Source organism: Plectropomus leopardus, chromosome 18, assembly GCF_026936395.1.
Source record: "Plectropomus leopardus strain MGB_pleo_1.0 chromosome 18, ASM2693639v1, whole genome shotgun sequence".
In the NCBI taxonomy this organism is placed as follows: domain Eukaryota; kingdom Metazoa; phylum Chordata; class Actinopteri; order Perciformes; family Serranidae; genus Plectropomus; species Plectropomus leopardus.
Genome location: NC_142193.1, coordinates 28,082,970 through 28,098,795, shown reverse-complemented (window position 1 = coordinate 28,098,795; position 15,826 = coordinate 28,082,970). Strand labels below are relative to the sequence as shown.

Sequence of the window (15,826 nt, the reverse complement as noted above, 5' to 3'; positions counted from 1 at the left end):
AGAATTGCCGGCGTCCTTTACGGTTATGAGCCTCGGTGCACCAGCCAAGCTGCACTTAGAGTTTACATCCACGTCTGTGACAACATGGATGCTCCACACACATCTTTCCCCCGGCAGCACAGAATATTTATACAATCAGCACAGTCTCAAAGTGGTCACCCAAGATAAGTATCACCAATTCAGTTTCTAACCAAATGTCTCCCCTTCTCTTCCTGATTTATGACTTTTTGAGTAAAAAATGTCAGCACTTCAACATTATATTCTACTGTGTGAAATTTGAGCCTATAAATCATCAAGTTAGGGCCAAAAGCATGTTTTACGAGATCACCATGACCTTGACCTTTGACCACCAGATTCTAATTGGTTCATTCTTGAGTCCTAGTGGACGTTTGTGCCACATTTAGGAAAATTCCCTCAAGGCCATATTCAGATGTCACGTTCACGACAATGAGACAGATGCAAAGTCACAGTGATCTTGAGCTTTGACCACCAAAATCTAATCAATTCTTCCTTGTGTCTGAGTTGAGTTTGTGCCAAATTAAAAGAAATTTTTAATGTGTTCTTGAGATCACAAGAATGAGATGAATTGGATACACGGACAACCCAAAAACAAAATATAAAAATCTATTGCAATGATAAGGATTATTTAGGACAGCTTGTTTGCCACAGTTTTTTCCTGAACCTTTATTAGCTTCTGGGATTTGCTTAAGTTTGTGTTTAATAATTTTATTACTATTTTGGTAATAATTTGTAATTTTGTGTCACATAGTACCTGGACAGATCAAAAACAAAATGTATCACCTTGCACAGTGTTGTCCAGAAAGAGTGTCAGGAACTGATGAGCAGATTTTTTTGGATACTTGCTACTTGGCATTTTGTGTTGTATCTTAATTTATAACTGAGTTTTGGTTTCCAGCTCTGTGGAAAAGTGGTGTGGTGAGGCCAAACAGCAAGGCTGCTCATGTGAGATGTGTCCAATGCAGGTGCCAGGTCCTAAATAATAGCCATAGAGCAGGCCAGATCTCCAGGAGCCACAACTGAGCTACACTACCTCTCAAACCTAATTGGCGACCTCTGACCTGACACTTGGCACCATTTTTTGCAATTAGATTGTTAAACAAGAGCGCTCATTTGAACGTTTACCTCTCACCACTCTGTGAAGAATGATAAAGTCTCACACTGAGGCTCCCACTTTGAGGCTACGGTTGTAAATTGGCATTTTGCTGCTGCAGTGCTTCTGTGCAAAACATTGCTACTTTATTTGCATAAACAAACTGGTCTTTCCGTCCACATTTCCCCTGCTGTCTCTGTTTTTCTGCCTGTGCCGTTCTCCACAGCAAATAAATAAAAATTTCAAAGTAATACAAACACTGCGTGAACCCGACTGATACTGAACTTTCTATGAACTTGATCTCTTTTCTAATTCATTTATTCAGGGAATGTAGATATTCATGGTTAACAGCGTATTAAAATCCTTTTGCTGTGAGAATCCACAAAATATTCTCAAACTGTGTCCTACATTATTTCATCTGTGTGTGTGTGTGTGTGTGTGTGTCAGGGTGCATGTGTGAGCACACCAGGAACAGTCATACCTGTGTGAGGAGCAGCCCGAGGGCCTGTGCTGCCTCCTCTGTGAGCTCCTTCAGCCCCCTCCTCTCCACCGCCTCCATCACCTGCAGCAGGTCAGGCTCCCAGAGCACCGCTGTACTGCCATGCTGCAGGAGCTGCAGAGGACACAAACAGAGAGATGTTCACACACGATCATGCATAGATGCATTCATTAAAGGAATAATTCAAGCCCCAAATGATCATTTGTTTATCAATTTACTCGCCCCGTGGTGTGCTGAATTTGGGACGAAAAGCTTTGTTTTGCTCATATGTTTACACGATGAATAAATATTGCAAAAACTGAAAAAGTTCTTGATTAATTATAGTCAGATAACAACAGCAAACCTATAATCAAAACATACGTTTACAAACTCTCTCAAAACTGGTGCAGTAAAATCCATGTCTCATTTATCCAGTCATATGCTCAGTGCTTCCCAAATGCATTTTCACTCAAACCTACTCATCTGTGTGTGGGACTTTGTAGAAATGTTAAAAGTGTGTCAAAAAAAAAAGGAAAATATTTTTTAAAAAAGCATGCGTTTAGAAAGTACTGAGCACGAAACTGGATAAATGAGACTTGAATTATACTGCATGACTTGCGCAAGAGTTTGTAAACGGATATTTTGATATTTTTGCTGTTAAACACTGCTCATTTTTACTCAAGACATTTAAGAATTTCTCTGTTTTTGGATTCTTTCTTCACCAGAAAAACATGCAGAGAAACACATTTTCAACGGGGTGAGTAATTGGTTTACAAATGGTCATAAGGGGAAGAAGTATTCCTGTAACGGACATTAGAGATTTAAAGTGAGGGGGTTGGATAACATCAAATTAAAAAAAAAAGAGAAAAAACACAAGGTAAACTGTGGGAAAGGCACACATCAATCTCCAAATTTAGGGGGAGGCACTTCAGGTGAATAATATAAAAAATAAACTAACAGATATTACCATGAAACTTCACCAGTGAATTATTTACATTAAAACTTGTTTATGGTATTACAAGCTTTCTAAGTGTTATGTTTATATATGCAAATAATGCATCACTAATAAATACACATATTTCGCACATGGACTGTATAAATAAAGGCAGTAGCTACCATGATGTCACCCATTGATTTGTGGACTGCCACTTTGAAACCTCGCCTTCGTCATTTTGTTTTATTTTTGTTTTTTTTTCTTTCAATTTTGAGCCAGAAGTGACCATATTTGGAGGAGAGGTTGGAGCTATGGATGGAGCAATGGCTAGATCTGACTCAGCTTCGCAGACAGCCTGTCACTAAAGCAACACTGGGACTTAATCGTAATAAAATTTAAATGGGTGAGTTTTGAAAAAAAAAATCACCCCTCATCCAGTTGTCATGAATGTTGCGATTTTCTCTCAAAGCCAAAACCATTTTTGTTCCAGGCTGTAGACATGTTTATTTCCAGAGTAAAATTGGACATTTTAAGATGCAGTTTTTGGCACGTCTGCATTGGCTTCATTTGTCAGTCTTGGAAGTTGTCGCTTGTTTTTGCATAAATTTCCAGAACAGAAATCTGAACTAAAATAAAAACCTAAATGTGTTTTTGTAAACTTCCTGAAGGAAGACATGTTATGGAAGCAAAATAACTCAAAATCTCCAAACTGGCCAGTGCATGTGAAACTGCTTTCATCTGAGGTGTCTCCCCTTAAGACAAAATCCCCAGAGTGGTGTCTGAAATTTTGGATGTGACAGGCGGCTCAGTGCAGCTGACCAGCAGTTCCTCTTGATTCCACTGAATAATAAATTAAAAGTGTTTAGAGGCTCGGTTCACAACACAAAATACGGCAATAATGTTTCTTTAATTTCCATGTGTTGTACCGTGTCAGCCAGCGTTTCCCTGCATATATTCACTCTTATTACTCATGTGACTCAAATACTTCTACCACTTTAATGTTTTTATTACCCTCATTAACTTTTGATGATTTTAATATCAAATATTTATTACTGCTCAGAACCATGCCCAAGAAATCATACTTGATTTGAGTTGCACGTTGGTTTATGTGTGTGTGTGTGTGTGTGTGTGTGTGTGTGTGTGTGTGTGTGTGTGTGTGTGCGTGTGTGTATGCGTGCACAACTGTGAGAGACTCACAATTGTGTTGAGCCTGAGAATGGCAGGGTGCAGACAGCAGCTCTCTCCTGAGCTGAGCAGGTAGTAGAGGAGGAATCGACTCCAAGGTTGACACACCACGTACTTTGCTAACAGACACAGGAAACAAACACAGATTGGAGAAAAATGACAAGTCTGGATGGCTAATACGGATCAATTCTGTATAAATTCACTCTGTTTCTTCTGGTGCGATTCGTGAAAATGAATGACAAACAGCAGGCATGTTAAAAAAAGGAAAGATGCATGCTACAGCATTGAAGACAGAGATAATAAGAAAGAATAATACCTGCGCACATGCACACCCTCTATCGTCACTCTCTCTCCACATGTGCACATGCACTGATCATTTACACTCACTCATTCCCAAGCTGTCTCTGTCTGGTACCTGTAGTGGGGCTGTGCCTCTGAAGGAAACCCAGCAGGGAGCTCAGACAGTTCACAGAAGCTCTCAGCAACAACTCCTGCTTCTGAGGAGACACGATGGGGTGAGACATAAGAGAGAAGTCAAGTATACCATTAAAAGGAACATCTCGCAGCTCAAAAATATCAGATCATTGCAAGTCATGGTAGATACAGAAATGTCCGCCCATGTGCTCTTGACTTGGCAGAAATGGACATAAACAGATGCCATGGAAGCAGACTTGGACAACACACCCACAGACACATGCTCGCCAACTGACAGAAATGCAACCAGAAACAAAAGGGAGAACAAGGGAACACCGGAGAGAGCGACTGAGTGGGGTTTTAATAATGCATGTCTCTCCCACAGCGGCGGCTGGCAGTGAGCACTATGTAGTGTCCAAAAATACTGAAGTAGGCCAGGCGGATATATAGACGACAGCAGAGAGTTACACCCTAATCCTGAGGCAGAGAGGAGGAGATAGGAGAAGAAAGGAGTCAAGAGGATGAGTGGGAGGGGATGAAGAAAGCGAGGGAGGTGAAGTGAGTAGGGGTAAGAGAGAGATGAGATGATGGCAGATGAGACAGAGATGAAAGGAATGGTCGTAACACCCGATAATGTAATAATTCCCTGAAAATGTAATAAAAATGCACTTAATTTGATCAAAAATGTCATAAAACCTAATAATGTAATATTTTTACCACTAAAGTATTCTGATATTTTAATAACAATACAAAATTTTATTACATTTTCAGGGAATTTTTTCATTATTGGGAGGGGTTGTAACAACCGATAACGTAATAACTTCATGAAAATGTAATAAAATTTGCACTTAACTTGATTGAAAATGTAATAAAACCAAATAATATTATAACTTTACCAATAGTATTATAAAATATCCTGACTGATACTGTAATAACTGTACAAGAACTGTACTGTACACTAATGCTACGTCACATTTCTGACCCTAAATGAAAACACATATTTAAGCTGTATCGGTGTAACGACAGGTCGCCAGATCTCGCACACTTTTTTATTTCCTAAAAAAAAGTAAAGCTTAGTTTCTTTTTGTATTATTACTTTATCTGCTAAAGTAGTTAGAACATTAGTTTTGAAAAAAAAAACAAACAACAACTAGAATATTACATTACTAATAAAGATCAATAAAGCTCTTATGTTAAGTCATATCATTTAACTAAATTATTGGTCACCTTGTTACATTTTTGGATTTTATTACATTTTCGATCAGGTTAAGAGCAAATAATTAAATTTCCAGGGAACTATTTCATTATTGGGTGCTACAGGAGTTAAAACGAAGATTTAATTCTTCATAAAGCCTAGAATTTGTATTTCCAAAATGTTACAATAGACTGCTATAGCTATTGCATTATTGGGTTTTATTACATTTTCAATTAGGTTAGATATATATTTTATTACATTTTCAGGGAGTTATTACCTTATTGGGTGCTGCAGGGGTTAAAATGAGTGCAGTAAGGGACAGAAAGTGAGAAGACAGAAAAAGCAAGAAGCTGCAGTGTCTCCTGCTGCCACCAAACCAGAGCATGGAGAGGAAAAGAGAGTGAAACAGAGGCACGAGGAAGGGAGTAGGGAACTGTTACTCATATCAGCAGCTGAACAGCAGACTACAGAGCACTGAACCATAGAGCCAAAGCTCAGTTCAGCACTGCACTCTTTTACACAGAGAAGAAATGCCAGTGGTGTGGAACCAGAGGCTGGCATGCTGCAGTACAGACACTGGATAAAAAAACCCGAAATACAACACGCACGATACCCAATTATCCCACAGTTTCTGTATTTCATCCACATCATCTGTATTGTTGAATATATATAATTATAGTGTTTTCAAATGTGTATTTTAATGTTTTTGTTTGCTTGCCATGATTGAAGCACTGCTAATTAACTTTAAAGCTGGTATCTGTAGCATTTCTAATTTACTATATCATTATTAGAACCAGATGGTGTGGTATTGGCCGCTGTGCACGAGGAGCTGGGTCTCACACCGTGGCTGCATTCTGCATGCAAATGAGCACCAAAATGAGCCCAGTGGTATTACACTTCATTAGCCGGAAGCGGTTTTTTTTTCAGGTTATTTGATTACAAATACATCGCAAGCTTCTACACGACCTCCCTTGACAACTTTGAAAACCTTTTCTCTGGTTCAAACATCATTTTGATGACCTCTTGCCGCTGGCAAAGGGCTGCAGCGTGCTGATGGTTTTTACATATTTGTGTCTGCATTGGCTGTCGAGTTTTAATGACCTGCCATTGTGATACTGTGGCAGAACAAGTCATTTAGCTACTTTATAATCCATGTGTGTCTGGATAATCTCTGATTATCTGTTAATTCAAGAACTCCTCGTTAAAGGGCCACTTCACCTCAAATCAAAAGTGCATATTTTTGCTTTCTCTCAGATATAATGAAATTAGATGGCAAAGAATCTATACTTTTGAAAAACTCACTAAATAGAGCCACAACGAGGACTCGATTACTCTATCTGAAGTCAATTAATCACCAGTTATTTTGATAATTGATGAATTGTTTATGTTATTTAAAAGCATTTGCTGGTTCCAGCTTTTTTAAGTTGAAATTTGCTGGGTTTTTTTTGTTATTTATGACAGTTAGTGAGTCTTTAGGTTTTGGACTGGGCGTTGTACAAAAGAAGCAAACTGAAGATGACACTTGAGTTTTGGGAAATTATGTGGGTCTTTTTCTAGACTTAATGATTAATCATTTTAATAAAAGGCATATTTGTCGATAGAGAAAATATCTGTAAAATGCAGCCCTATCTTATGTGACTCTACCACTCAGAAAGGAAGCGTTCATCTACTTATGGACAAGAAGCCCTTTGCAATGTGAGATGTAAATATTAATGGCATTCTCAGCTGAGATGCGTTGTACAAAGCTCAGTTTTGCTGTAGGTGAGCTCGCAATAGATGCACACTTCCCTCTGAACAGTGATACCGTTGGTGGGTGTAATTCAGGAGAAAGAAAATAGTTCCTACATAAAACTGCTCACAACAAGGTCTGTTTCATCTTGAGTAAGCAGGTTATGATTTCTGCAAAGTGACATTGCTGTTAAATTTTTCTAATGTATTTTTCTGGCGCTTTGAGCACCACAAGATGAGATGCAATCTAATTTCATTATATAGGAGAGAAGGGAAAAAATCTCTATGGCCGATATCTCAAACACTCTACAAATCACACCAAAAAAATCTTAGTGTGATAAACGGCACCACAGGTAAGAAGAAAAATATGTTTTTTGACTTTGGGGTGCTCTTTCCCTTAAATCTAAATTTATTGTTGTGAATTTGAAGAATTCCTTCCCAATTCTTTCAAGTTGCTTGTTCAGAGTGAGTTAAAATGATCAGCACCAGTAAAATAAAATATGAATCAAATATAACTAAAAAACATCAGTGCATGTAGGAATATTTATTTATTATTTATTTATTTTAAAGACAAATTCAACGGGTCAACTAAAGAGCACGGTGATTATCATGGTCATGGTCGTTTAAAAAAGAAAAAATGTGTGTCTCTTTTACAAAATGTCAGGGAAAGTCTGATATTTGCCTGCACTGTTTCAACATTTTCAAGTTTCAGTACAAACCATCTGGCATTCTTTAGGGTCTCTAAAGCTCTGTTGTTCAGCGTGTCTTGTATCACAATGCTCTCATTATGTTCTACCGTATGTCAGGGTCTTTAAATTAATCTGATTCATGTCTATTTAATGAACAAGGAGTCTTAGAAGTGAGCTGTGTTCAAAATGCATATTACTGCCGTTTTAATGGACAATAAAAATACATTACCACTACTCGTATTGACGCTAATCATAAGTCCTGCAAGCCTTGTGATGCATTGATTCACAATATCTTCAGTCATACAGAAAAAAATGCCTCTTTTGTTGTGTGACTGCAGCTCAGACTTGGCCATTAAGTGATGGCAGTGAAGGCGGTAGTCGATATACTTGACTGTGTGATGGAGCATTTTAGTGCTTCATATTTATATAGAGCACTGCCTCTGTTTGTTGTGATCATAAAGAATTACCAGGTTAAAACAACTATAAAATCAAAGGCCTGTGTAAGTATGAACATATGTAGCAGTTGGGTGCACAGCAGACGTTTATAGATAAAGTTCTTTATTATATCTTTGATAAAGAGTCTGTTTACTGCCTTATTTTGTGCACTGGATCATATTTTGAATTTTGGTTCTTGCTCTGAACTGGCAGCCACCCAGGAGAAGTAGAACTTCACCTTTTTATTGTTAAATGAATGCTGCTTGGACACCAGTCTGCTTTTTTTCAGGTCAATACAGCAGCTACATGTAATAACATTAAGGAGACAGCTGAGATTGCTCTGGATCTGTGTGCTGTTCCATTATGCTAACTGTTAAATCAATCGAAATCTCGTTTTCTTCACAACCTTGTTGGTGGGGAGCAGGTTCGGTGTCATGCTGTAAAGATCTAAGAGATTACTTTTCGGCTACAGAATAAAAGGTGGAGTGAAAGTAAAGCAGGAGAGGCGAGGCATCATCATTTCAGCATTTAAGAACAAAACTGTGTGAACACATGGTTACGTATCTTTGTGGTGAGGATAGATGTGCGCACTGATATCTCATGATGGAATATTTTTGTTTTTAATCCTTTAACCCTTTGAGACCCAAGCAGCTTGGCTTGATTTTTTTTTTTAACAAAAAAAGGGCAGAAGGCAATGAGCAAAGAAAGAAAAAAATTACCCCAAAATTAGCAAGACAAAAGTAAAAAGTACAAGAAAACAAACTGAAAATTAAAATTAAAATAAATAAATAAATAAAGAAGGAAAGAAAAAAGAAACTAACAAGGTAAACTACACTTTGAAAAGTACTTTAAAATCCTATAATTATATAACATAATTTTAAATATGTAAATATGCTAGTTATAAATACTTTTTTTCCTGTTTTTTTTTCCTGGACATTTTTCCATATATTTAAAAAAAGAAGTTCTAAATCTACCAATTTCATTTCTACCAATATGGCGTCCCCCCGGATGCATCACAGCAAGCTTATATCTATGGCCACAACGGCAAGGCAAACTAGTTAGCTAACATTTATGTACTAATGAAACATATTGGCATATTGCCTGCTTTATTATTCCAAGTGTGCAGACATTCTTGTGAACCACAGTGTATTGTTTTTTAACTTTTCGAGCAAGAGACTCTGACATAACCTCAGAAACCCCTGACGAGAGTGCAGACGGTGAAGCTAATGCTTCAACTGCTGCTGCAGGTGAGAGCTGCAGTTTTACACAATATATGTTGTCAGGGGTTCCTGCTCTGTCTCTTTTTGAGCTTTGGGGCCTAAAAAACTTTGAAGACGCCTGCTTTAAATCGACATCTCTGCACACATTGTTATTCATAGTGCATTTGTTAGGATCCAGAATAAGTCGATATGTGTTGATTTATAGAATTAGGAAGTTAAAAAACTGCATTGGAGTCTCCTTTCTCTATTGTCTACCAGAGTGCAAGTACCTCACTATAATATGTGTGCATTTTCTTTTAGTTTTTTCATTATACACCTCTGTGCACCGAGCCACACTTAAATAAATTGCTTTAGTATAAAATGGTTACGTTACTGCTTGACAGAGATTTAATGGAATTCAAGCAACTGTTGTGAAGTGCAAACCTTCCTATAACACTGGAACAGCTAACTTTATAGCCGTCACTTGCTGAGAAACAATACTTTTGGTAGCACTCCACCACCTTTCCTTACAGCACAGATTTTTACTGTAGGTGTTTTCTGTTATTTCTGCCTTTTACACAAAAAAAGAAATGTGAGAAATGAAATGTTGCAATGGCAGTCCCTGGAGCTGACTCAAATTCTTCTCTTGATGTAAAATCCATAGACGATTCAACGGCAACAACAGCTGAGCTGTCTGTACCAATATTTATTCGACTGTATAACTGTTAGCTTAAATAGTTATGTTATGGTTATTTTCAGGTAAATATTTATATTTTTAGCTTAGACAATGTTTCTCACGCTGTCCACTGATGCAGCTCCTCTTTTCATCCTGTTTCAAACAGAGCTGAGGTCCACTTAAAGACATGCACAGCTCATCAATAAATAAAAAAACAGTAGTAGAATACAACTCAGCACATTTACTTAAGTGCAGTTCTTAAGTACTCCTTTGACGTACGTGCTATTACTTCTGCTCCACTACATTTTGGAAGCCAATATTCTTCATGACATTTATTTGACAGCGTTAGCTCCTTGTTACAGACTCAGCTAATTAATACAAAATATCAACTTATAAATTATACTGTATCATTATGGATTAAACCTTCATCACCTGCAACATTAATGATGCTAACACACTTATGATAATAATAATAATAATAATGATAATAGTATAATAAGAATAACTTTGTTAACAGTGATTTTTTTTATGGCAGAAGCTATATAAGAATGTTTCCAGGTGTTTATATGTCTACCTGTCAGTGGCTTCTAAAGGTGATAGTGTCCAAACCGTGAAAGATGTAGTTAGAAAACTTTATTGGTGTGTTGTTGAGATCACAGCAATGTCCGAGTTTAAAGATGGGTGTGATCCAAGCGGGGGGCTCGGTGAGTAGGGGGGCAGGAACCCTCCATTAACCCTCACATTGTGCAAAATGAAATAGTGAATATAAAACATGCCTAATGGAAACACATCAATTTAAAAACTCTCCCATTTATTGCAAAAAAGTTTTTATGCTTGCATGAGGTGGTATTAGAGGGGATTCTAAAAAAGCCATATTTTGCAAAATTGCAAAAGGAACATTTTTTTGTTTTTGCTTTCATAGGTGCTTGTTGCCAGTAGGAACTGGCTCCCTTATGATGCAGCAGGCGCTGAAAGTGATGTTATTGCATTGCATAACTCGTTGCAAAGTTGAACGGATGAACCGGAAGTTCAGGTAAAATAAACAAATTAAAACAGGAGTATTATGTACCATTTCTCCCAGTAGATGCCCCTAAATCCTACACACTGCAACTTTAGATAAAAGATATGAGCACTTTTGCAAACTTTCAAGCATTTCAGATCAGGCTGAAACCTGGTCTTTGATTCTTTTGGGAGCATTTTTACCCACGTTTAGCGTAAATTTTTATAATTTTGACTGTGTGTAATATGCACATCCAGCATCATACCAGTATATGAATAGGAGAAACTTATAAAATTATTATAATTATAATAATTATGTCCCATTTAATGGTTGAGCACAACCCGGAACATCTCTAATTTGCCTTCTAAGTTTCCTGTCCACACCTACATGTTTTTTTGTTTGTGTGCACCGTTAAGCACATACAGACACACAGACACAGACACACACACAAAGACACACAGATTGATCCCCTTCAATTATTACCTGCAGAAGAAGTCCACTGAGAGCAGTCAAGAGACACTGGGCTCCTCTGGAACCAAGCGGATACAAAGCGCCATCTTCCACCTCGAGGGGTCTGGGCCCGACCAGACCAGGACCGGTGCTCAGACACACCACTGCTGATGCCAGGTCAGCATCAAGTAGAGCCTGCAGCAACCTCAAATAGCTGACTGGGAAGAGAAAGTGAAAGAGAGAAGGGAGACAGGAGGGCTGGTAAATGACTGCAAAACCAAAGGGAATTATGAAAAGATAGAACGCCCAAACACACAGGAGAGCGAGAGAAAGAAGAAAGCAAACAAATGTGGAGTGCAGGGCCACGAGAGAAACAGGTGCACGGTGGAACAGAAAGGAGTGGGTAAGCGCACAGAGTGAGAAGTGAAAGTTTGAAATAGATGTTAAAAGCAGGTAGCGGAGGGAATACAAGCACAGAGGAGAGGCAGCGTTACAGTTGAAAGATACTCAGGGCTTCTTTTGAATTGATATGTGACAGAAAGACAGAGAGTTTGTGAGACGGCGAGAGACAGGGTTGAACGAGGGTCAGCGAGACTGAGGGACCAAAGTGATGAAGATAAAGAGAGAGGCAAGGCCAAAATGATTGCTAAAACACAGAGGGATCCAGACTGAGAGCCGGCAGCCATCTGAATTGCATTTATGCCATGTACACTGAGATTAGAGCTCTCCAAGGGAGGGAGGACTCAATTAGTGGCAGCACAAGAGAGGGAGGAGAGACGCAGCGCAGAGATAGACAGAGAGGGAGGGATGGTTGGAGGCTGAGTGAGCGGAGGAGTGAGGAGAGAGAGAGAGAAAGAAAGAGAGATAGGCGGGTAGAGGGAGGGAGCCGATACATCACAGCAACCCTGACAGGCCACTTATCCAGCTGACAGACACAGACACAGGAGCAGCAGGGATGATCTGTCTCCGAGTGCTGCAGCGGGATGTGGGCCACTTAATATAATGAAAGTGTGTGAAATTCAGGCTCGGGGTTTGGTTAACTCCACTCAGGATAAAACGCTGACAAACAGCCACTTTACCTGTGTAGGAGTACGTGGAAACCAAACAGAGGGGGACCTCGTTAGTCTGTTCTGAGGTCTCTAAATCTGAACCAAACTCTACTGACATTTATTAACCATCTGAAACCTGAACAAACTGGTTGGCTTGATTCCTGTCGGAAACATGGGAAGAAGACATTGAGCAGATGACCCAGAAATTAGCAAGAAATTTGTAAAAAATAAATAAATAAAAGGAAAAGAAAAAACAAAACAAGTAAAACAAAAACAAAAACACACGAAAAAAAGTAAAACACAACGAATGACAAGTCACAGTGAAGTCTGAGAGAAGGTTTTTGCCAAATTTGAAGAGAATCAGTCAAGGCGAACTTGAGATACTGCATTCAAAAAAATTTGACAGACAAGGTCACAGCAACCTTGACCTTTGACCAACGACCATCACAATCTAATCAGTTCATTGTTGAGTTCAAGTGAAAGTTTATGCCAAATTTGAGGAAATTTCCTGAAGATGATCTGGAGATGTCGTGGTCATTAGAACGGGAATGGAGTCTGGGTGCCAAATTTGCAACATTGCGCTCACAAGAATGGGATAGAAACCCCAAAACCATAATGTCTCCGGCCACGCCTATCGTCGGCATGGAGGCATAATAAAATGTTAATACAATTTCTGTGCATATTTAACACAATGGCTCTGTGAGATTCACATCATGCATTGGGCCGATTATCGTGATCAAGGTCTATTTCTTCATCGTACATGTCTGCATTGTCAAATGAGTTTTTTGCACCAGGCTGCACGGGCTGCATAAGCACATGCATATTACATTTAATTGCACTATTTGACCATATAGAATGAATTCATTATTCAAACACAATGTGCTTCTAATAGTCACCAGAAAAGAAAATCAAAACAACAGCCACCATATGGGTCCCTTCTTACCAAAAAAATATGATTTCAGCTTTTATTCAAATAGCAAAAGTAATATCAGAAACTCAATTCTAAATTGGACTATATAAATTGATAAAAATGACCGAAAAATAATTTTCTGAGATGACAACAAGGCTCTATGTAAAAGGGATTGGATATTAATGCTGAATAGGTTGTCAGCTTTTACCCAGAGGCGTTATCTTAATTTGCAATATCAGTTTTGGCTCCTTGACTGTGACTGTGATTGCACTGGACAGTGTAAAATGGAGTAGCACAAAAAATATGAAGCTGAGAGGAGATTAAGAGAATGCACAAAATTGGGAGGACAAAAACAAAACGGGGCGAAAAGAGAAAACATGAGCAGTGCAAGTAGGCAACATTCGTCAGGTTACACACACAGTTATCTAAGCATTGTGCTTGCCCTGCTGATGAACTGCTATATTCTGTCTGCCAGGGCAAAAATAATCATCAATTGAAAAATCTGACTTTGTTACCCAGCAAGAGATTGTCTGTGTTTCTTTTCTGAACAAGGAGTCGCCGCACAGCTGCGTCCAGGCTCCAACTGACGCTCTTTTGGACCTTAAATAAAGAAGAAAAAGAGAGCGAAATAACAAGGGAGAGAGGGAAGTATCAGACGGATAACAAGATTACGACCAAATGTCTCATTGCTAGTGAGAATGTATTATCTCCGCGGTGCCAGCACAGAGCAGAGAAGAAAGTGCATTGTTTTATAACACGGCCTTATGTGATATGCATCGAATGAATTTGTGTTTTATATTCTGCTTTCTGAATCTATGCTCTGCTTTACCGTATGTTCAGTGTCTTGCCCTTGACTGTGCCTTTACTGTGTTAAGTCCTTATAGGGAACTTGTGATAAGAGCAAAGCCGAACTGTGTACCTGAGCAGAGTGAACATGCTGCAAGGTAATGAGGGAGGACAGGAGTAGATGGCTGCAGCACAGCAGGGCTGAGGGAGGACAGGCTGATGGAGAGAGGGATGGAGCAGAGGAGGAGGAGGAGGAGGAGGAGGAGGAGGAGGAGGAGGAGGAGGAGGAGAGGACCGTCTGCAGCTGGTCCATCAGTCCACTGTTGGAGAGCAGCATGGAGACAGCTGGGGAGGAGAAGGCACTATGTCATCACACTTTGATGGGCTTTCATGTCAGTGTGTGTGTGTGTGTGTGTGTGTGTGTGTGTGTGTGTGAGAGAGAATAGCAGTTGGTCTGGATGACTGCAGGGTGACGTGCTGCAGGCAACCACCCACAATTATGCACACACACACACACACAAACACACTTGTGAAGACTTTGGAACATTACTAATTGATACACTTGTTAAACTTAAAACACACACACACACACACACACTCTGCATGCGAGTGCTAAAACACACACACACAATCACCCACTCACTTTCTTATCATGCTCTTGTTCTAATGAAGTCTGCCAACAGCCTTGACCAAAAGCACGGTTCACATATTCTTCTGATTTGACCTGAAAAAAAATGTGTCTACAGGTATCAGACACTAAAATTCAATGCTTTTTAAGACCTTTTCTCATATTTATTTATTTATTTTTACCAGTTTTAACACTGACTTTCTGGCCAAAAATCTTTTTCTTATTCAGACATTGCAGGTAAGTATGAATGTAAGTAGGATATATGTCTGAATATGGTTTTTAGAGTGAGTTAGGTAAATTAGTTTTTGCCAAAAGGTAAGTGCACATGTAAAGTAAGGATGGTATGGATTCTGTATCTGCAATATAGCTCCTCATCCTTTTATTCAGTGATCCATGATACATGTGCGCAACCAACACGTGTTGAATTTTGCAACTTGCACATTTTTTCTTTCTTTCTTGATGTTTCTATTGTCTGTTACGTGCCAGGTAAATATACATTCCTGCTAATTCCTGCATATTTACATTTGTATTTTATACTGATGTTCATTAATACACTGTGTCCCCCTCTAAATAAACATTAAATTAAATTAACATTAGAAATACGGACGTCATGCAGAAGAGCTTGGTTATTTTGACAAAAAGACATTAAAAGATGGATAATTAATACACTGAAGGACAACAGCACGTTTGTACTGCATGCAAAAATACAGCATTGGACTGACATTAAGTGGGTATTAGAAATGATAATAATTGAAATTCGCTTAATAAGTCGTTACGAGTTTAATCTCACATGTGAAATGTGATCGATTAATCAATAGGCTTTGCAAAGCAGTTAAGGTATATATGTTGCTGTGAGCTTTGATTGAAGGGAAAATGCATTTGGTATTGTTTGAAATAAGCTTTGTTTTAATGGTTTATTCAAATAATCGATTGATCAGTCATTCATTTTACCAATAGTT

General features: G+C 38.7%; 1 protein-coding gene across 6 annotated transcripts in view; it reads right to left on the bottom strand.

The window, feature by feature from the left end:
• The window catches only part of mei1 (meiotic double-stranded break formation protein 1), a 105,689-nt gene that overhangs the window by 8,341 nt on the left and 81,522 nt on the right, over nucleotides 1–15,826 (bottom strand). For all 6 annotated transcript variants that reach the window (XM_088091219.1, XM_088091215.1, XM_088091220.1 and 3 more), the window contains 6 exons: nucleotides 14,373–14,584; nucleotides 13,969–14,053; nucleotides 11,528–11,712; nucleotides 4,124–4,205; nucleotides 3,721–3,827; nucleotides 1,593–1,724 (listed from right to left, as the gene is read on the bottom strand). In XM_088091219.1, coding sequence (XP_087947345.1) covers nucleotides 1,593–1,724; nucleotides 3,721–3,827; nucleotides 4,124–4,205; nucleotides 11,528–11,712; nucleotides 13,969–14,053; nucleotides 14,373–14,584 — 803 coding nt within the window. The remainder of the gene's footprint in view (nucleotides 1–1,592; nucleotides 1,725–3,720; nucleotides 3,828–4,123; nucleotides 4,206–11,527; nucleotides 11,713–13,968; nucleotides 14,054–14,372; nucleotides 14,585–15,826) is intronic.